Raw genomic sequence first — 23,262 nt, forward strand, 5'->3', positions numbered from 1 at the left:
TTGGAAAAGGTAAGATCACAAGGGAATTGTGTGTTGTGTTTAAGGAAACAAACTTCATTTTCAGCTTTTATCTTCTTCGTCTTCCATGGTTGTTCCGTTGTTACACCAAGTTCATCAGTCAACATTCCCTGTGTCTATTATGCGAGAAAGAAGTAAAAAGTTGTGAAAAAGTGATGAAGAAATGATGAAGGTAAGGCAACCCTTGAAAAGTCTAGTTTTTACCTTTTCTTTTCTGGATAACCTCATTCAGTGGATACAATCGTTCGACTCTGTGAAACATTGATTCTAACAGGGTAACTCTGTATATCCCATGAGGATAAGCGAAAAGGAACCTCAAGGGCACCATAGCTTCAAATGATTTCCCTTCGTTATTCCAATTCTTTCAGCTTTTTCTTCTTCTTTTTTCTTCTTCTTCTCATTCCACTCACTCAGTAAATATATACTCATATATTGATGAGACAGCGCAAAAGAGTAAAGTGAGTTTAGATGATGATCAAAATGAAGATTGAGTGAGAAGTAAAAGGTAAACCTAGGCATAGGTGATGCTCGGTGTGTGAGTAATATACATGAGGAAACCCCCTGTTTGGAAGATTATTTTCATTCTCTCTTCTCTTCTTCTTCTTCTATTTTTGCTTATTTCCTGATAACATAAAGTAGACTTGCCTAAGCTAAAAAAGCTATACACGCTTTCAACTTGTAAGCTTTTTACTTGCAACTATCAAGGGATTTACTCCCTTCATCAATTCCCGAATGAATTTTATCTCTATCTTTCTCTTATTGCCTTACTCTTTTTACGAGAAGTTATATATTCTTCATCATCTTCTTTAGCATCATTTTCATCTTCCTTTTTTTTCTCTTCATCTTCTTCTTCATTCTTCCTTCTTGTACAACACACAAATGTAAAGCACAGTTTAACCAAGTTACAACTACGAGTCTGGCATCTATTTACCTTTGGCTCTTTCTTTTCTTTCTATCTTTCTGTCTACTCTTTTTCCTTTCACTGTTCACACACTCAGTTGAAATATTCACAGAATCAAGATAACATGATATAAGTTGATAAAGTTAATGTTGAACAACATTTTCAACAAACTTGACTTTTCCTTTAACAGTTCATTTTGTTTACTCAATGTTTTGTTTCAATTTTCACGTTTTTCTGCTTTTCCATCTTTAATGTTTGACAAATTTATTGATAATCTCAAATGGTCACAATGAATGGATAGTTGTTTCATCATTGCCATGTGATACATTCAAGTCAACTCCAAACCATTTTATCCAAACGAAAAGTGACAATTTTCCAGTGAAAGAAATCATCGAAATGTCCAGTTCTCTGGTTAATAGTTCACAAGACGATTCAAATGAGCTTTCGTCCATTTCAATATCTTCCCGTAATCGACGCAAACAAGCTCAACCTCGTTCATTCAAACGTAAGTATCAACCTTTCATCGACTAACATGACAACTGTTGCCAGTTTACATTCACTTAAAACCTTCAATCAGCTTTCCCAATAAAATGTAAAGTTCCTTGAGTTTGAAAAACACAAAATGAATGAACAATTGATTGTTTAGAAGTCCTGAAATTTCATGAGCGAATCTTGAAATTCAAAGAGCAAAGAATATTTTTGTGGTCATTTCATGGTCGGCCAACAATCAAGAGTTAATTTCCAGCAATTATAATTGAGATTAAACTCGATCCATTAAAAATTGAAATCACTCGTCAAATGAAGTTAAGTCGACTTCAATGAAATAGTTTCTCAATATTGATATTAAATTGCAAAATGTTTCAAGATTGAAGGAAAATGAAAAATATTAATTTCCATGTAAATCTGTTCATTTATTGATGAAACTAATTTTGGGGTAAATTCATGTTCGAGTGTAAAATGATGTTTGGTTATAAATTTTTGGTGACTTTGCCTTACATTGAAAAAACATTAAGCTGAATGCACTTGTAACTGATTTTCAATTTTTAACTGTTAGACAAAAAAATGAACTTGCTAACGATCTTAATCAGATTTGTTATCATACAAGAACCAGAAATGATTCAGTTATCATTTTCCAGGAAACTTTCAATTCCAGGGAGAATTCAATTTTGGATATAATTTTCTTCTTCCATATCTTTCTTTAAATTAAGAAAATGTTGGTCTGTTTTTCCTCTTTTCACCTTTTTTTATCCAACAACAGTTTACATTTGATCAGATTATTTGGTAATTAACACTCTTAACATTTGTTTATAATCATTCAAGTTTTAAAAATGTGTTCTTAATGTTCAGCTTGGAAGGTAATTAAGAACTGGAGTTTCTTAAAGAATCCATGTCAACATCTGATCAAGTTAACTCTTCCATTGGAAGATCTTCTAGAGGTTATTAGCAATTAACTTTCTCAAGTCATTACAGGAAAATCATGATAATTATTATTCAATTATTTACTGTTTACGACTAATTACTTGATACATCAGTTGATAGTCAAGGTTTTGACACTGAAAAATTAGCTAACTAGTGATTAACCAGCTATTTAGCTTATAATCAACACTTTTTTAGACATTTTTTCATTTCAACTTTCGTTATTAGTTTGTTTTGCAGACGCTAGAAGGAGCCACTTTCTCCAATAGAGACTCAGGTTTTGACATTAAATTTTCATTGTAACTGTTAATGAACTAATGTTACTTGTTGAGAGCGTTTTTTGTCTATTTGCCGTCACGAAGCACGAACTTTGATTTTGACCATGAGCTTACATAAGTTGGCACTCTGAAGGTCATTCAAGATCGCTCGGTTATTTGACTTCTGATATTTGGAGTTCGCTTTATGAGAGCGTCTTCACTTTGGTTGTTGCTTGTTACAAGTTGAAAACTTACACCGTTGGAAAGATGAACGAGTTTATTGTAAACCAAATTGATTAACTGAACGGTACTTGAATCTTATGGACAGTATGAGATATCGACTTGTAACAATTATGAATCAACAAGAAAAGGTTTATCAAGTGCTATGAATGTAAATAGTAGTAATTGATAAACAAACGCCCGTCAAATATTGTTAATGAATAATTTTTTGGTTAAACTTATTAATCTAGTTCACATCTGTTAATCTATGAAGTTTAATCAAGTGTTCATTATTCCAATGGTTCCCATGACTTGAAGTATAAAATTGTTTCTGTAAAGTTAATGAAACATTGAAAGCATTTGTCCTTATCCAATGTTAACTGAGCGTCTAAACATCTTAATTGCAAGTTAATTGTTCATCTTATAATCAATAGGACGTGAGCAAATACTAAACACATTTTATTTAGACTTCACTCGTAAAATGAGTTTTTCATTTCACTCTAAATTCATTATTGCATTTCTAATCATTTACTTTCAGAGGATCTATCCCAAGGAATCACGGCCAAAGACACACTTGACATTTACACAACCATCGATGAAAACAATATCGACCAAGAATCCCGAAAAAAGGTTGACTTGAAAGACTATGAAAGTGAATCAGGTGAGTTGCTTCAATAGATGCTTTCATTGAACTTATAAAAACAGTTAATCTTGCAGATCAAGATGCTAAAGTTGTAAACTCGAGAAAACAGAATAGAAATTATGTTTTCTTTATCAAATTACGCTTTTATCGATACTATTGATCCGTCCATTTGTCTCTTCATTTCCATTTCCATGATAACAACAACAATGAAGATAATGATTGCCAGTCTTCATCTTTTCCTTCAATTCTTCACCTTTATTCCAATTCTTGAGTTTGTTCACTTTTACTTTTCTAATCTTGCCTTTTCCCTTTGCATACTTTTTTCATCTTTTCACCATCAGATAGAAATATATATATTTCCATGAATATACTCGGGAGATTTTAAAGATTCTTCTCCATATAATTTTCTTCTTCTCATCATTATAGTCTTCTTACATTCACCATCATCATCTTAACCATGTACTTTACTTTTTCCTCAATCCTCATGAGCATTCCAAGTAACTTTCACTTTTATCTTCGTCGACTCCCTGAGCTTCTTTTCTCCTTTTACTCGTTTCTCTTCTTCGTCTTCCTTCGTATTCCTTTTCTTTTTTCCTCCATCTTCTTTTACTCTTATTCTTATCCTCACGAGAATTGCTGATGAATTCTGAGCCAATGACGGATTCACAATTCTCATTGGAATAACCATTAATGTACATTTCTTTAGTTCGTTACAATTCAAACCAAGTAACGTACAAACTAATATACCAAAACAATCATCATCATCATCAGTTCTTCTTCATCATCTTTTCCCTTATCCAAGATAACTAATGTTCACGATCCTTGACTTTCAGGAAAACCAAATTTTCCATCTTAATCCATTTCCAACATTCACTAATTATCCAACAAACTCAATGAATATTTTCCCAAACAATGAATCCAGAAAGTTTCAGAAAATATTTTCACCTAAAATTATAAATCAAACATTAGTTTAAATTAAGCAGAATTGTCAAGTTAATGATTAATTGAAAAAGTCTATTACAATGTAAACTTGAAATCATTTGAGATTACCTTTGATCCAAATTGGTTTGTTATAAGTTCACTGAAGTAAATGAAACACATTCATTATCTTTTCAGGATTAAGTGAATCAAGTTCAATGGAAAGTCTAAATTCGGAGGAATTTGAATCCAGTTGCAATTCAGATGATATTCAACTTGCATGTTCAATTGGTGAATCAAGCCATCAATGTCAATATTGTGACAAAGCATTTCCAAGATTATCATATCTTAAAAGGCATGAACAGGTAAGTGTCCAACAATATTGGTAAGAAGCAAGAATAGCAGAAAGATCAAGAAAAGTGTGAAAATGCGGATTAAAGGACATTCATCAGAGCAATTTGTTGTATTAACATTTAAACTGTTGACCCGAGTAAAGTTATTCAAATTGTTTGCCAAGAATGAATTGTTAAATTAAATTCACTCTTTTAACACATGAAATGAATCGGTAAACATTACAGATTAACACCAATACATTGAACATTAACACTTGGAGTGATTAACAAAATGGTTGTGACAGAGTTAACAAGTTTCTTACCACTCATTGGAATGATAATAATAAGATTTTCATGTAAATTTTCATTGAACAAGGTTTTAGTGGACAAAAGGTAAAAACTGAAAAATGGTTAACATGTAAAGTGCAAGAGGCGCAACTGAAAGCCTTTTCAATAAGGTTTTAAAGCTGAAAAGAGATGAAAGGTGAGAGATGAATGGTGATAAAAGGATTTCAACTCATTTCGGAACAATTGCTATTCCTTTTCATCATTATTAGTGTTTAATATTATTTTGAAAACACTTGTTGTCGATGTTGGAGGAAGAAGGAAAAAAGCTGTTCCTTTTGCTTTCGAGTGAAAAGGCCATTTTAAGTGTACGTTTAGATTCAGCTTTGGCTTTGGTTGCTTTCCTTGTCCATGTTAAATTGTCTGTCCATAATTCACTTTCATCTGCTTACTATGTGACCACTCCATTGACCCAAATCAATGGTTGCCCATAAATGACCAAGAAAATGGATCAAGGTCAACTCTTTTTCCCTTTTTTTTCCTGATTCTCTCCTCCTTCGCCCTTGTCCCGGTCACTGTTTCAAGTCCATTTCAAAGCTATTAAATTGCTTTTTTCAGCAACAACAATAGTCTTTTCAATCGACAATCATTGTAACATTTTTCACCATTTTTATTCAATTTTCTCCCTTCTTTGCTCTTTTCTTTACTTTCCATTGATTTGGTCATCATTGGTCATCCCTTTGCCATGTTATCGGTAAAAACCTTTTATCAGTCAAAAAGTGACCGGAACTCGCCCAGTTCCAGTGACATGAGATCCATTCACTTTTGTCGCGAAAATATCATCAATTATTTATTTCAATATCATAAACATGTTTCGCTTTCAATCACATTTATTTCATAAAATACAATCCTTTCAAAAGTCTAGTCCACAAGTTATTCCTAGTTAGTAATTAAGATAATTCACAATTTAACAGCTTAAATCGCGATGAATCAAATTTTAAATAATATCTGTTTGAAAACAAATTAATAATGAAAATCGATTTTGAAAATTTTAACATTGAAATGGATATTCAAAAGTTATGTCAATTCTCAGTTGTTCAATGAATGTATAAAATTGAAATTTGATAAAATGTTTCTTCTTGCATTAGATTGATGCATTGATGGATAAGGTCTAGAAATGAATGGAAGCAAAAATGGTTAATTTCACCTTTGCAGCAAGATTTTGAAAAATGGTTCAAAAATTTTCGATATTACATTTTAGTCTATTGTTGTGTTGCTAGTAATGATGTCTTCATTAGGCGATTCTTGATGACTTGAATCCGTCTCTCGTTTACTCGCACTCACCACAATAATTAACCATGTAAAAAGAACATGAAAAACACGAAGATAAATAATAATCAGCTAATTAAAGGGTATAACCATAAATGATTCCCTTTTTTACCTTTTCAAGTTTATTTACTTTTCACAAGGTGATAATAATAGATAATAGAAATGTTTTTCTTACCTTGTATTTTCTTAGCTTTTTGCTTTCTCAAGTTTAAAAGTAAAAAGAGAACCAGAATTTACAAAGAAACCGATCTTTATCTTATGATGTTTCGCCGTGACAGCGATGACCTGAACAAACATTTAAACACACAGGAAGATGAACGAGGAAAGAAAAGATATAATCTTTGGAGAAACATTTCTCCATTTTTAAGGTAACACAAAAAATAAGACAAAAAAAAATACCTGTTTAGGCTTGGTCAAGTCCATGATACTAGTTAAAACGAAACCAATTAAGGCCAACTTTTTCCTTCTCTTTTCAAACTTTCTTTTCTAAGGTAACCTTAGGGTAAAGAGATTGTGACTCGAGGTGACCCATCCTTTGACAAGGAAAAGGGTTGGGTTAAAGGTTGACCACCTAAGGTTCACTCTAAATTAGGTGAGACAGGTAAGTTAATTAGGAGAGAGAGAGAGTAAAAAAGGAAAGAAGAAGAAGACGTTTCAACGATAATGATCCACATCTAGATTTGGATGTTTAGGCCATCAATCGCAATCGATGATAAAAACAGCTGCATTAGTCAGTTGACAAGTCAATTTACTTTGGCCATCTCTGACTGATTTAACTGTTTCAAATAGCAGGACATTTGAGCTTTACTTAGCGCTATCAAAATTTAACAATGAAATAAATCAAATACAAAAATGGACTCACAGTTGACAGTTTACTCAAAAATAGATGACCATTGATAAAGAATGGATATTGAAAGGGAAATTGAATTGATTATTGTAATCATAATTATCAATATGAATCCTCTTTCAAGGGAAAGTCAATGTGTGTTGAACGAGTAAATAATCATATTAATAAAGAGATGCTTTTGATAAGATTGGGTCAAATATATCGGTCAATTTTCAATGGTAAATGTTGGTAACATTGAGAGTGTGAGTACAATGTAAAAATATAATAATAACCACGCGTCCATCATTTGATTATCAACTGTAAATGTTAAAAATAGAAATGGTTTAAATTGAATTATTGAAATGGCGAAGAGATTAAATCAATCCTTTGACAACTGTAACTTCATGGACCACCCTACATCTATTATTAACATGGTAAAATAGATGGCGGGCCAGACGCACAATTACTATTGTTACCATTGGTTTAACTGACAATAAATCTCCATTGTTTTCAAGACGCGGGTCAAGTTTCTTGATTATCAGCAACCCTTTTTTTTACTGCCATGTTTAGTGCCTTAAAGATTTTTTGTCAACATTTTTACTTGATCTCTTGTTGCTACTCTTGTCCTTATCTTTAAGTCAACTTGACCATAACATTCAACCTTTTCAACTTTTCTCTCTATTGTAATTTTTTTTCTTCCAAAAATGGTCCAGAATCATTCGGAATTAATGCCTTTTATATGCAATTATTGCCAGCGGACATTTAAACATAAACGAAGTCGAGATCGCCATGTTAAAATTCACACAGGTAAGTTCACTTGTGCCACTGAAAACAGCCAAAACAAAATAGCCAAAATTAAAGGTTTCAAAACAGCTGGCAAAACCGCCAAATTTTTTGTGTTTTTTATTTGTATTTTGATAAGAATATATTAAGAGATTAAGAAAACGAAATTAATTTAAACTTGATTCAGACTATTTTGCGCCTATGGGTGTTTTGAGGTGCAACCGTTTTTACTGCATAAAGATATCTAGAAAAACTAATATTTTTGTTCTTTTTTTTGGTTTACTTTAGGTGATCGCCGTTATAAATGTAACCATTGTGATTCAGCTTTTGCTCGTAGTGATCATCTTAAAACTCACATGAAAACACATGATGATATGAAACCTCACCGTTGTTATCCTTGTAATAGAGGATTTTCATCGTCTGCTGCTTTAACATCACACATTCAAACTCACAAACAGACGACTGTAAAAGTACAGTCAACTGATATGGTTGAGTATAACAATAGTGGTGAAAATAAAAAACATGAAGACATTTCTACAAGTAATTCAATTGTTCAACCAGATGAACGGTCGGATAATTTGGATAGCAGTAATTTGCAAAATCGCCATGTTAATTTGAATAATGATCAACAACAGCAACAAGTAACCTGTGGTTTATGTGGAAACAAGTGTACCTCACTTGATACTCATATAAGAGAAAGTCATCTTCATCATCTTCTTTTTGCTGGTTTACTTCAAAACTCTTTCTATGGTGCATCCATTGCTAATTGGCAACAATTAATGCCAAGTCCAACTACACCGGGATTAGTTGCTGCTGCAGCAGCTGCTGTTGCTGCATCTTCTTCATCTTCATCGTCAACATCATCTTCATCACCCACAACCAACACTTGCAACAATCTCAATCAAAATCACCAGTTTAATGAGAATCTCAAGAATGGACAATATTTAGTCCAACAATCAAAATCAAAATCATTCCCACCCAAAGCAAGTTCATCTTCACCTAATCACAATTGTGATTCAAAAGTAAATAGTTCACCTTATTGTTCATCAAATGATTCAAATATCCCTTTCTTGTGTAATCAATGTTCACCTTCACCATCATTTCCCGATTTCGAGTCATTCCGTGTTCACCTAAAATCACATCTTCTCGCCTCATCTTCATCTTCATCTTCATCATCCTTATCATCCTTATCCCCTGGATCTCTACCAACCAATTTAGATCTACTCAATCCCATTCTGGGTCCATCCATGATTCATGGTCATCATAATTTACCTCGCCATCAACAACGTTCTTGTCCATATTGTGAAACAATTGTTACCTCTGACTTGGAGAACCACATAATCAGTTCACATTTAGCTTCAACAGTATCCTCATTCACCTGTGAATCTTGTAAAAAAGTATTTACTAAATCAGATGATCTAACGAAACACCTAATGGACTATCATTCCCATCATCTGTATCAATGTTCAATTTGTCGTGAAATGTTTGATACTGATGTCACTTTACAAGTTCACTTTGCAGTTAAACATTCAAACCAATGTAAAGTATTTAAATGTTCAATTTGTAATGAACTTTGGCCAAATGAAAAAGATTTCAAAGTTCACCTTAAAGTCGCTCATTTCTCAACCCCAAGTCTAGTCAACCACCACAACCTTGCTCATCAACACCAACACCAACATCAAACCACTAATGGTGTTCATCCATACTCACCAAGTGCCTATCGTCATTTACCTTCATCTTTGGTAACCTCAACGAGTAACTCAAACAATGGCAATAACACCAATCCTCATCACAATTTAACAGTTAACAGTTTAACTGCAGCAGCGGCAGCATTCCAACTATTTGGTCCAAAAGCGTACTTCAAGTGTCAATTTTGTTCAGATGAATTCCATATTGAATATCTATTGGAGAAACACATTGAATTTGTTCATGGATCACAGATATCATCGCATTCATTACCTTACAACCAAATGAAAAGATCAAGCCCTAAGATAGTCTCACCTCGTCTAAACGAATCTAAAAAGCGTAAATCAGATTCAACTAATGGAAACGATGACATAAATGTCGATGACGATGACATTGACGACGAGAAAGATGTTGATGAAGATATTGTTGATACAAGTAATGATCACAAGGATATTGAAACCATCAATGATAAAGAAAGCTCATCTTCCCCAACAAAACTGCGAATCATTGAATCACCTAAACCTTCAACACCTTCAACATCCGAAACCTTAACAGCAACAACAGTAACATCATCATCATCTCCACCAGTGACAGTTGCATCTTCATCAATCCTTGCAAAAACTGGTAAGAGCCCAATGAAATGTGTTAAAGGTGATTATCTCAATCTAAATAATCCCATTTGGACTCCTTACACTCACCTTATCCAAAACTCAGCAACCTCATTGATGATTAAACTATAATATTACAAAATTATTATTTTAAGCATGAATAAATGTAAGCTTATTTTCAACATATTTTTTGTTACTGGTCAAAGCAAATTTAATAAAATTTTCATTCGCATGTGCCAATCCTTTGCATTCTGTTTATTTATTAAACAAGCTTTTTTCAGCCAATTCAATACCAACTATCCAAAAGTGTATTCAATAATTAACAATGAAATCTTAATTTGTTTACCTCTTTTACAGTAACTGGAAATGGCAAAGGTCCAGCAACGAAATGCAACATTTGCGATGAAATTTGTGGCTCAATAAGTGATCTCGTTGAACATAAATTGAAACGTCACAATGTTTTTGGTAAATCAAGTTCTCCCCTGTCAAGGTGCCTTCAATGCTTTGAGACAATTAAAAGTGAAAACGATTTCATCAACCATTTAATTGACCATTGCAACAACAAATCATCACCAGTCTCATCTACATCATCAAAATTGACTTATAGTTCAATTCAACCATCCAAACCATTGAAAACAATGGATGATTTAATACGAAATGGTTTAACTAAATTTCCAATCTCATGTATTGTCTGTAAGCAAACATTACTTCGTCCATTAGAGGTAGCAATTCATGCTAAATATCATTGCTCATCGTCATCAGTATCAACAATAACATCATCGGTTGCACCATCAAAAGAAACGATGAAACCAGCAATTAAAGTGAAGTCACAGATGATTGGTAAACAAGAAGTCTTTGCATCTAAAAACGAGCCATTTGACGAGTTGATCAATTGTTCATTGAATAATCACCTTGAATCGCCAAAGAGTAAAGTTGATGTTGAAAGAGAAGCAAAAAATGAATCAATTGAAGAGGAACCATTGTCTTTAATCACAGTCAATCAAGACGATAATGATGAAAGGAGGACAAAAACATCTTCACCTAACACACACCAATGCATTAAATGCCAACAATCCTTTCCAACCAAATCAGAGATTCAATCTCATATAATAGCTCACATTAACCAGGAAAGTAACACGATTAAGTGTCAATTGTGTGGAGATAAAAAGGATTCTCCGGCTAAATTACAGGTTCACCTGATTAAACATGATTGTAAGGATAATCAATTCGATTGCTCCATTTGTCTAATTAACCAACAGAGTCCAGTTAATTTACAGATTCACATGTTTTCACAGCACTTCAATCAAAAGCAATTCAATTGTTCTCACTGTTCACAAAGATTCTGGTTTGCCTCTGAGCTGGAAAACCATGAAATGGTCGAGCATTGTAATGATAGTCAAACAAGTCCTGTCAGTCCAACAGGTGATGAAGGTCAAATTGAAAAACAGGATCACAATGAGAACGGAATTAAATTGAATGATATTGATTCAGGAATTAGTCACCAATCGGATGGCAACTTCATCACCTTCAAGCCATAAGAAAAATTCAATAAAGGTTCAGTGTAAAAAAATAAAGTTTGTAACTTGTATGAAGTTTAACATGTAATTAAAAATCATTAAAATAAATTATTCCATAATTTGAATATTGAGCAACAAATAAAGACAAAAATCCACAAAATTTTTGTTGCCTCAATCCGTTAACGATTGCAATCAAATCCAAACAATTTTAATTTCAATGGAATTTTGAACGACATTGAGACTTCGAACTTGTGGAGGCTCATGGTTCAAATCTTGGATCTGTACCATAAACTGTTCATGCTTTTGGACTGAAAACAGAGTCAGGATAAGAATGCTTGATACTTTGTAATTTGGATTGTTTGAATTTGATTGTTATCTTTTTGATGATGATTTATAATTTATGTTTGGATAAATATTTGTATAACAATAACTGATCTTGGACAATGCGGGTTTAATTCAGTGAACTCATCAACATGTTCGGTCATGAGTGTGTACAATTATTGGCTTTAAAGGATGATTGACCTCAATCTGACCTCATATTCTTCCGGTTATTTACCATCTGCAATTTGATCATGAAAGTTGCCTCTTATAATAATTTGTGATGATCCGTAAAGTGAAGGCATTTTTTGTGATAAAAGATGGAAACATGACCAGAAGAAGACAAGTTGAAAACAAGAAATCCTATTCGCTTTTTCATCTCACATAGTTATTTAATTTTTGTACTAATTTTTGTTTATTTTGTTTAATATTTTAACTGCAGGTGATCAAAAGGTAACAAGGCAAGGAATAATTTGTCTCTGGTTATTAAATTAATTACAATTGCAACTAAAGAACATCATTTTAATGAATTGATGTTCGCCTTGAAGGATGAAGGTAAAGAAGCCTCCATGAACAGTGAACATCTCAAGACATCTGTAGGAATCCATACAGATCCATGTTTCCATTTCAATCGTTTCCATCATTTCATCCACAAATGATTCATTAAACATTAAATCTATAATGGCAAGACCTCCAACTGAAGGAATAAAGGTGATTCCATCTTCAGTCTCAGGGTGTTTCATCCCTCAATTGCGGATCCAGGATAGCAAATAATTAATGGCAGTGACAAGGCGAACTTTAATTTTAAAAATTTATCATTCAGATTCCAATCTGTTCATAACGAAACTCAAAATTGAAACATGGGTGATCCTCAGGTTCCACTCCTTGTACTTTATTTTCATCCTTCTTTCAGATTCTCCTCCCTCATCATCATCATAATAGCATTTCCATCCACCTTTACTTCAGTCCGATTCTGTGAGTTTCAAGAAACCAGTCAAAACAAGTCAACATGTTAACTCACCTCAGGATGAAAATTTCCATGATTATTAAACTTCTATTTCCATGTTTAATTTTCACTTTCAGCCTTTCGTTTGTGGTTAAAACCCGATTCTTGATTGATAATCAAGTTGAATATCTTTTACTTTCATCAATCAACAGATTGTCACCCAGAAAACATATTAATTATCCATTGCGTTTCCTTCATTAGTCTTGAAACAATTGGAGTTTTTTGAGCCGAGAAAATGTTTCATTGATAAGTTCATTAAATTATCAAACTTTCCGGATTTCAAATCAAATTTTCTTTTGAATCCGAACCTAATTTAATTTTTGCGTAGGAATACCAATTTTCCATCTTGTTTTCCAATAATCTGTATCAAGCCAATTAAGTTGATTGTGGGTGAAATTAAATGTTAACAATGAATACAATAAGATTATACAACTTTTATGCTTATTTCTGATTGCGTTTAGTCAATGAAAAATTCAACCCTAAAGTTGTGATTAAAATGACAATTATTTTAAAGACTTAAACTGTTTAAAATTTAAGGTAGCGTAAAGATTCATTTTCAAAATGAACACCTACAATTATTCAGGTAATCATTTGATAATTTATTTCATCTCTTGTTGCCTTCAATTGTTAATTTGTATAAATTTTCATCTTTCACTCATTCATTTATGAAGTTAACACTTCAACCTTTTCAAACGATAAGATTTTATATAATTTGATGAGCATCAAACATTTCATATCAATTTTGTATTGATTCAAAACTAATCGTTTATCTGATTCCTTTCCAGATTCACTCATAACATTGAATGCCGATGAATCGCGAAGCTCAAGAATTCATCATCATCTTAACCATGCACTTTACTTTTCTCAATCCTCATGAGAATTCAAAGTAATATTCACTTTACCTTCTTCGTCTTCCTTAACACTTTCTTTTTCGTCATTTTCTTTTACTCTTGTTCTTACCCTCATGAGACTTGCTGATGAATTCTGAGCCAATGACGGTTCAAAATTCAAAGTGGTGTCGTTTGATCAGAAGACTTGCTGTCAGTCGAAACCACTTTGCAAGTCTTCAGATAAACAATTCAGATCTTAATCTCATCTTCAAAGCTCATTGCGATCTTTTTTTTTCGGTTCAAAATTCCAATATCAGTTAGGGCAGCTTCAAATTTCGACTTTTGCCAAACGATAATTAAGAGTGTCGAGTTGAGATATTAACATCAATCAGCATTAAATTAACATTATCTACACTTTTGTTATGAAAACGATTGGAAGCGAGATTAGTGATTGCATTCAACGGTTTTATCTTGCAAATGTTGCTTTATTTGACTTTTGGCAAAAGTATAAATGAAGTTGAGTGTCAAAAAGGCAATTTCAATTGGTTATGCTGTGGTTTCTTTTGTGGGTCAACTCTTATTGTCCATTGTATTTTCAAGATTAAAGATGAGTTTAAATGAAAGCGTAACTTGAATCCATTTCAATGGACAGTCAACATCTAATGAAGAAACAGTCTTAATTAACAGATTTGCCTTCTTCTTAAACTGGTTAATTAGATTAATTTATGAGCTAGAAAAGGCAATCAACAAGTTTTCATCTTTCAAAGTAAACTTTCCCTTTGCTTCTGGTCATTTCAGTGGCCAATGTTTACCTCTCTCTATGCCAAGGATGAGAAGGTAAAAAAGGTTGATAAACTAGAAATGATTGGTTCCACTTGCCAATTACCTTCAACCTTAAAGGTTAACTCACAAGATTGAGATGTAAATGTAACCAATTCAATAGGAATGATATCCTTCATATAAAGTTAACTGAAAAAACCTAAAAAATGAAATATTTGAAAAATGAAGGATTGATGGAAATTGAAATTGAACAAAAACTAATGAAATGAAAGTCGACTTTTGATGGATTGGGAAACGAGTCAAGTGAAGGTTCACTTTTTTTGTTTCACATTTTCCTTTGTTTTTGGGCTTCAAAGTGACCATTATATGGATAATATAATGATTTAAGGTGCTCTTTGATTGTCCAACTTGAAGAGTCATAAAGTTAACCTTGCTCGACCTCCTACTTGTTTGTATTTGAAGGCCTTTCAATTGGTCAACTATTGGTTGGCACTAAAAGATGAAAGGAAAGTCTGAATATTTTTGAAACTCTTTTTAGGTGTTTTAGTGTCTTTAAGAGGGAGTAAACTGGATGATATGATGAGACCTCATGTAGAGTCAGTCAAACTGATTTGTGTTTAGAGTTTTATTTCAGGGTGAATTTAAGGTTTACCTGTTGATAAACGCCACAGGAATCGGAAAGAGAATCCATTGTTGATCATTTTTCAAGATTACCTTTTTTTTATAACTTTGATCCAGTTTGCATCTTCACTTAAACAAAGATTACTCCTTGGAACATCATCAACAGGTTTAACATCTAAATAATGATTTCTATTGATTACTTGATTAATGTGAATTCAGAATGTTGTTTACTAGCGATTTTCTGGACTGATGAGATTTTTCAGTGAATAAATCCAATTAATCAAAATGTAAACCGATTTGCACCTTGAAAAGGTCAACAATTATTTACAATAAACTCTAATCAATGTTGCTTACTTTAAAATGTAATAATTGATTATGAATTGAAATATGCATATTCATAATAAACATGAATAGAAGGATATTTATTATGAAAAGTCAAATGAACAAAATAATAATCAATCAAATGATTTTGATCAACAATCAACACTCAAAGTTAACCTGAACAAGTAAACTCTATTCTTGTCTGTTTCCTCTGTAAAACTGGTTCCAGTGACGATCATCGCTCCAACAATACCTGTAACTTACTTGGAGGTCCTTTTAAGTGCCTTAACAGGTAAGCAAAGGAACAATCATAAACTTTTCTTTTTTTCATTGTTGAGCAATTCGTGCCAACGATCAGTCCAGTCGGAGATGCAGTTAAAGGATCATTTCAATTGAACAGATAATCAGTTGAAGCAAATCTTACACAGTCAATAAAGCGCTTCAATAATTTCACCTTTTTTTAGATCAACTTCAACTTATTAATCGTTTAAGCACTTTACATCTTTAAGTAACTATAAATGTTTATGTTTCAAATTAAAACTCAGTTTACCATGAAAGTAAACATTTTTTCACCATTTCCGATCTTTTGTTTGCTTTTTGTTATATTTTGATTAAGATTCATCCAAAGATTCATTCACTGGTTAACTTGTTCAATTGTTATATAAAAGTGTTTTTTGTTTTTAACTTTTCATTGGAAATTTCATCTTCTTCATTCAATTCTATTCAATTTAAGGGAAATAAAGAAATTATTTCAACCATTTAACACATTTTAACACACATTTTGAAACTATTCAGATGAAACTGTACTTTGGATTGTTTTATTCATTAAAGATCACGAATTTCAGCGCAGGTAAAACGGAAGTTTAAGTTTAAGAAATATTTCTAGCTCCGAGAAACAAAGGGTTAGTTTTGACCACGTTCTGTTGTAAATTTACAAAGAAAAGTAAAAGTTTTAGAAAGTTAAAAATCGTTTTTTTCTCTCTGTTAAATTTATTAATCGAAATGACTGGAAACAATGATAACTCTAAAAAAATAACAATTTTGCATCATCTATGCAAGATATTAATGATAGCACTTGTTTCTTTCTTCGCTCAAGCCTGGGTATTACAAACCATGAAAATCCTTCCGATTTGCAAGTTGAGCTTATCTCGGCAGAGCGTGAAGACATCTAACCGAATGTTCCACATGGTATTGTCTAATAGAGAATACTAGATATTTGTTGAATAAAAGAAAAGACATTATTCCGAGTTATTCTCAAAAGTCAGAGCTGCACTTCCTGAAGAAAGGCATTTAGATGGCGAGGATCAATGGCTAAACACTTACGTGCCTTTCGATATTAAATAATATTTTCAGGTGCCTTGTTATCGTTTACTCTGGAATGCAACAAAACATGCCAATGTTTGCCGCATCGAAGTTAACAGCATTCTTAACATTAATATTAACTGATACTTTCAAAATTGATAAACTTAACAATTTAAAAGAATTTATAAAAAAGTGCTAACTTTCAATAAATAAAACTTGAAATAAAAGTTTCGTTGTTGTTATTATTAGATGCAATTACTGAGTAATTATGATTAATGGATTGTAAGTTAATTGTTTTTAATGATAATCATTTCAACATGAAAACATATTAAACATAATTTCGTTATTCTTATCATCACCATCATATAATAATAATTTCAGTGTTTTACTCAAATAGTAAAATAATTTATTGTTTGATCCAGTTTGAAGCCACCAACAAAGTCAATGCTAATTTAAACCTCAATGTTTGTTCAAACTGAATTCATTTGATATTGATATTGATTGACTTTAAGTTTAACTAAAGGTATTCATTTCAATTCAATGTTTACTTATTTTTTGACTTTTTTTTTCTTCTCTGAATATTTAATCATAAAAGTGTACAGTTTTTGATGAATTTACTGAAAAGATTAAAGTAAAGGAAAGCAAAGTAAATGTGATCACCTTAAAGCACACCTTAAAATGTGATCATAAATTGAAAGCTTTTTGTTCATCATTTACTGTAAATAAAACAAAGCTTCTTAAGAAGGCGATGAAACTATTGAATGACCTTTAAGACATTTGGTCTTGACTAGTTGCTCTTCCTTCGAGTGTTTACTCCCAGTTATCACCTCCTATAAACAGCTCAGGTAAGAAGCCAAATATTTGCATCGATTGTGCCTCTTTAATAAAAAGCTTACAGCTTAGCACCTGAGTGTCACTTTGAAGGTATAAAATGCAACCAATCAGTTGATTTGTTTAACGATTTAAACCAGATTCCAAGTTATTCTAAGTTTTCCAATTAATATTGAGCTTTCGGGTAAAAATGAAATGAAGATTTGAATGGTAAAAGAAGCGAAACAAAAGGAACATCAAAAAGTGTCATTTTACTTGTAACTGTCAAATGTAAATGTGTTTCAAAGACAAAAAACTCAACTTTTTTGGTTCCTTTTTTGTACAGTTCACCTAATCAAACTTAAGAAGCTTAACATTTTTTTGAACGGTCAAAATTGTTGAAAAAATTTAAATCTAACAAAAAAAGTTGTACACAAGCTGCACATCACGCCTTTGACATGACCATGTCTAAGCGATTAAATGACCACCTTTGTTTGATCATTAGATTTGGACAAAACTTAACGTGTTAGATAAGCATTAACGTTGATTGAAAATAAAGAAAAAACAAAATGTCTTCATTAGATTGGAGAGTTGACCTGACATCTCAATTTTGGGTAATTTATTTTCAAACTATTCCAATGTAAATTATAACTTTCAACTGTAATGGTTATGAAGAGCAAAGAGAGAGATGAAGATGCTACTATCTTCTCTCTCTCTCTCTCTCTCTTCACTCGCCCAAATTATAGGTAAGCCATGATTTAAGGTTCCTTGGGTATGAATAAGACGATGATGAAGATGATGATGATAGGGAAGAAGAGAGAGAGAAGAGAGAGAAGCCAAGGGGTGGCCAAGAGTGAGAAGGCAATTGAGGGTGAAAGATATAATGAAGATGAGAAAGAAGAAAATGAAGAAAGAAAAAAAAGAGAAGATTTTTTTGCCCTCAGGGAAGCAGGTGAAATGATTCTTCTAATAGAGACATCATCTATTAGAACCACCCTGAATCCATTATGATTATCATCTTATTGAATATTATTCTGAATGCCACCATGAAAGAATCAAGTATCAAAGTAAATCGCCCAACAATTTGGTTATTACAATTGACCTACGTCAAGGTGAGTGAATGACTGTAAAGAGAGAGAAGATGAAGACCTCTTATTGAGTGAGTAATAATGATAAAAACTGGCCTTGGATTCATGTTATTATTTTACTTGGGATAAAGTGACCTGAAGATGAAGTTGTTTTTACCTTATAATAAACAACTTTCAATGATAACTTTGGTTCAAGACAAAATGAGGTGTAAGTAGGAGATGAACATGAGACTAGGGAAGAAGAAGATGAAGAAGATGAAAATGATGATAGAGATGAGTTTATGATTAAGATGATGAAAAAGATTACAAGCCTCAGGGATTTTGCTTGTTTTTTACTTATAAAGTAATCTTGAAAAGCACCCAAGTGATTTGTATAACTATCATCTTAATCAATCTGCTCATCAACTTGATTGTTACTTACAAAACTCATCTCTGGGTTACCAAAATTATTACCAAGAAAAGCGAACAGAAAATGATTTTATCTTTACACTCCCGTTGATTTATTGATTTGCATTTACAATGATTTCATTTTTTCCCAATATAATTGAAACTTGAAGTTTACCAAATGAACAACGATTTTCCCAAACAGTTTGAATTGATCAATTTATGTGAAACGAAAAAAACACTTGAGTCCACCCAAGATACAGTTTAATTAATCAACGAACTACTTCAACCAAACTCATAAAATGAAAAAAGCTTTGACTATTTAATGCAAGATCTTTATCAGTCTTTGCTTTATTTTACATAAAAACAAAAAACTAAAAATCTTAACGATACTTAAAGTCTAGTCTAATCGGTCAATAAAAAACTGCAGAAATGAAATGACAATGTTGACCCAAAATGGCCAGAAACAATCAAGCAAAACATTGCCAACTCAAATGTCCATTTTGCAGCGTTTTTAACAGTAACTTTTACTCTCAAGGATGAAAAGCCGCAGCCGCCAACAAACGATAAGGTTTATTAAGCTATTGCTGGGTGGTCTTTTCATCCTCTTAATCCTCATCTTTAGGACCACAAATGAAGATGCAAGTTAGTAAAAAAAACATCTTTTTGTGTTATTTTTCATTCTCTTGACCAATCACTCCTTCTCAGTACCAAACAACTTGAAAGGTTGAGGTTAAACCAGAATAAAAAACTACTTGAAAGACACTTTATTAGATTCACTTTTCAAATGTTCATCCAAATCAAGATAAACTTTTCATCTCTTCTCAGTCAACATGGATTAATCATGAAAATATTGACATTGTAATGTTTTTACGGTTCGAGATGAGCGACCATCAAAAGGCAACAATTAAAGTTAATACACTGAACCATTCAATTGCGTGGTTCTATCCATTTAATCCGACTTAATCATGTTAATCAATTTAATCGCTTTCCATCGCCAGTTGACTGTTAAATACAATTTACAAATTCATTAATCAATAAATTAATGGAAAGTTAACATTTTAATGAATCACCTTTAAACACCCTTTCCATTTAAACCAATAAAATGAAACTAATTAAACCTTAAATTGACAATAATAATAACAATGTTTCCATATTCACTTTTAATTGAACTTTAACACGAAACCAGATTAAGGTCATCGTAACAATAAAAGTTGATTTTCCAGTAACCTTTGATTAGCCGAAAAAGGAAACTCAATATTTAATTTCTATGTTAAATTAGTGTTTATCCAACAATCAATTATTTTCAATCGAAATTAACTTTTAGGTGTTTCCATTCACTGATAATCTTAAACCTGTTGCGTCTTTACATGGCTATAAAATCGAGCTGAGTGGCAATAATTGTTATCAAAAATGCGATTGAAAACGCCTAAAAGTAAACAATCTTTAAGTTGCTTCAACAATTGAGTGTTACATTGAATTGTTTCGGGTTCAGTTATTGAGCAGCATTTATTCATGTTAATGTCTGAAGAGGCAAATTAGTGCAACTGACTCAAGCTGGTCATGGGTCATGGATGGCCATTTAGACTGATGCATTGTAAATGCTAATTTATTGTTACCTGTTGATGGGTGAGAAGCAAAGGGCCAAATAGACTTGGGATAATTAAGTATCGTTAGTTGATTTAGATTCCATTTCTTTCAGGTAAATTCTCTAATTGTCTTTTCTTCTTTTTCCTAATTAGACTCAAGGGAAGTTTAATCTTAACCTAATATTCATTTTTCAAACGGTCATCTTTTCTCTGTCCATAGTCTTTGTTCCATAGTGAACACCTCTTTTGGTCTTGAACGAGGAGAAGAGGCCTTAAGGCTATTCCAATGTTTCCTTTCCTCTTTTATCATTGAACAATCAACTGAACAACAGTTTTCGAATCCAAATGTCTTGAGAAACTGGATTAAACCAAGATTACCAATTGTTAGTGTTTGCTTGGTTAACATGGAACGGATATTTAATTTGGAAACAATGAAAGTCTATCAATTTCATGTTATAACCAGATTAACATGTTTCAACATTTGTTATCTTGTCAACCTGGAATTGGGTTACTTCCGGCCATTTCCGTAGATTCTAACAAGAAGATGAAAAGAATAAAAAAAAGAAGAAAAAGATTATAAAAGGAAAGTGAAATGGACATTTGAATTTAAATATTTTTCAATGAAAGTGAAAGGTCAATAGGTTAGCTCATCTCACTTTTTCTGTGTATAATAAAGGGTTTAATAAAGGACTAAACAAGGTAAGGTCAACTGCGTGGTTCCGTTTGAATCACTTTTCATATTACATTGGTTCATGTGAATGGAAAATGTTAAAGTTAAAAGAGGCTGAAATGAAGATGAAATTGTTACAATGATTGGTTATTGAATAGGGTTTTGTTGTTGCCCACAAAAGCAATTTAATAGCTTTGAAATGGACTTGAAATGGTTAAAATGAGTTGGGCGAAGGAAGAAGATGATGATGATGATGATGATGAAGGAGGAGGAGGAGGAGGGGAAAGAAGGAGGATAAAGATGTCCAGGAAAGGGAAGAAAGGAAATAGGAAAAAGTAAAGAGTTGACCTTGATAAATATATGGATGGATTGATATGGGTCAATGGAGTGGTCAAATAATAGTAAGCAGATTGAAAGTGTATTATGGACAGACAATTTAACATGGACAAGGAAATAATCTTAAAAAAGGTTTCAAAATGAATCTTAAAATGGGTACTTAAGGGTAAAGGTAAAAGGCTTTTGTTGAAGGCAAAAGGAGCAGCTTTTACATTCAATAATAATGGATTAATCAATGTAACCAACATATTCATTGAGTTGCCTTACAAGTGTTTACAAAATATGTTCACATTTGGTTAGACAGTTTTGCAGATTCGATGAATTCATTAGTTCATGAAGAAAATTGTTTTTATTAATGATTCTAAGCCATCTCCATTATCATGTCCATCATCATCAGTATCATGTTAAACTTGCTCTTTCTGAATCTTATTCAGAGCAAAGTTGCTTTAAATGTCTTCAGATTGTTACTTGTTTGGGGTTTGATCACGAATTGGTCACAACTCAATACTAATGACCATTTTTAATGGACTTTTGTGAGAAAATGTGATCTTGAATATTTTAATGATTGCTGTTTATTACAGGCAAACACACTATAAAATATTTTTAAATTCAGTTCTGATGAGCATCTTTATTCAAATCATTTGCATCCGAATCTTGGTGATGAACTTTCATATTAATGCTTCAGAAAAGTCTTTAGGTATATCGAAGTAAAATATGAAAATATGAAGATGGAAGAAAGGAATTGAACAAAACTTTTTCATTTTTCATTATTTTCTATAGATTTGGATAAGAAACTGAAAAATTTTATTTTTGTAAATGTTGAATACTTTCACGAATGCAAACAATTTTTAAGAACTTTTTTGATTTCATTTTGATTCAGATGAAGAGGAGTAAATCAAGGATCAATAATAGTTATTGACAATATCACGATATTTATTGATATTTATTCTTGAACCATGCAGCTTAATATCTGAAAATTGTAAGTATTCATGTTTCATGACCCCTTTTCAATAAATTTATAGGTTTTTACCTTTTTAAAGCAAATCGTTTGAAAAGGTGTCAACACATTATTAAATGTAATTCCTACTCAATCATGATTAGTCCAACTACAAATCAAGAAAATAAAATCTATACTTACAATACAAGAGAATGTATCAAATTTTTGTTTGAAAATTGTGGCAAACTAAACAGATTCCGAGAAAACTTCATGATTCTAAAGTCACTAAATGTTCGATAAAAGTAGCTTGATCAGTATTCAGGCTACTGAGAAATTCGAGTTTGAACAGAATGGGGAAATTTGTTGTGTTTGAGAGAAAACTTTTTCGTTTTCAGGTTGATGGTTAGATTAGTAGTATATGTAAATCTGCCTTTCGAGTAAACTGTTTGCTGCCTCAACTGTACAAAAGGATATCGAAGTTTAAAGTTTGTCCCCGATTTCGCCATTGATTGTCCATCCAACGACACTTTTT

At 32.1% G+C, this 23,262-nt stretch overlaps 2 protein-coding genes and 1 long non-coding RNA gene across 4 annotated transcripts; 2 read left to right on the forward strand and 1 right to left on the reverse strand.

Annotated features, from left to right (window-relative positions):
* The first annotated feature begins 582 nt into the window (after positions 1-582).
* LOC149093157 (uncharacterized) lies at positions 583-4,891 on the forward strand. The gene is made up of 3 exons (XM_089269827.1): positions 583-1,424; positions 3,350-3,472; positions 4,571-4,891. The coding sequence occupies exons 1-3, from the start codon at positions 1,316-1,318 to the stop codon at positions 4,759-4,761; spliced, it is 423 nt and encodes a 140-aa protein (XP_089125953.1). The 5' UTR covers positions 583-1,315; the 3' UTR covers positions 4,762-4,891.
* A 1,351-nt stretch (positions 4,892-6,242) lies between these two features.
* LOC112539251 (uncharacterized) lies at positions 6,243-6,856 on the reverse strand. Its single transcript, XR_003082927.2, has 3 exons — positions 6,718-6,856; positions 6,494-6,603; positions 6,243-6,328 (listed from the first exon to the last, which is right to left on the reverse strand). It is a non-coding gene; the product is annotated as an uncharacterized LOC112539251 (long non-coding RNA).
* Positions 6,857-7,701: 845 nt separating this feature from the next.
* On the forward strand, positions 7,702-11,863 carry LOC107365988 (uncharacterized). 2 transcript variants are annotated; one of them, XM_015933567.3, is made up of 3 exons: positions 7,702-7,951; positions 8,216-10,264; positions 10,579-11,863. In XM_015933567.3, exons 1-3 carry the CDS (start codon positions 7,849-7,851, stop codon positions 11,757-11,759), a joined length of 3,333 nt encoding a protein of 1,110 aa, XP_015789053.2. In that variant the 5' UTR covers positions 7,702-7,848; the 3' UTR covers positions 11,760-11,863. The 2 variants fall into 2 exon arrangements, with proteins under 2 accessions (XP_015789053.2, XP_025017385.2); XM_025161617.2 differs by having other exon boundaries at positions 8,216-10,387; positions 10,579-10,718.
* The last annotated feature ends 11,399 nt before the right edge of the window (positions 11,864-23,262 follow it).

This window comes from Tetranychus urticae, chromosome 3 (assembly GCF_039701765.1).
Source record: "Tetranychus urticae isolate SD_2017Ah chromosome 3, NJAU_TeUrti_SD_1.0, whole genome shotgun sequence".
Lineage (NCBI taxonomy): Eukaryota > Metazoa > Arthropoda > Arachnida > Trombidiformes > Tetranychidae > Tetranychus > Tetranychus urticae.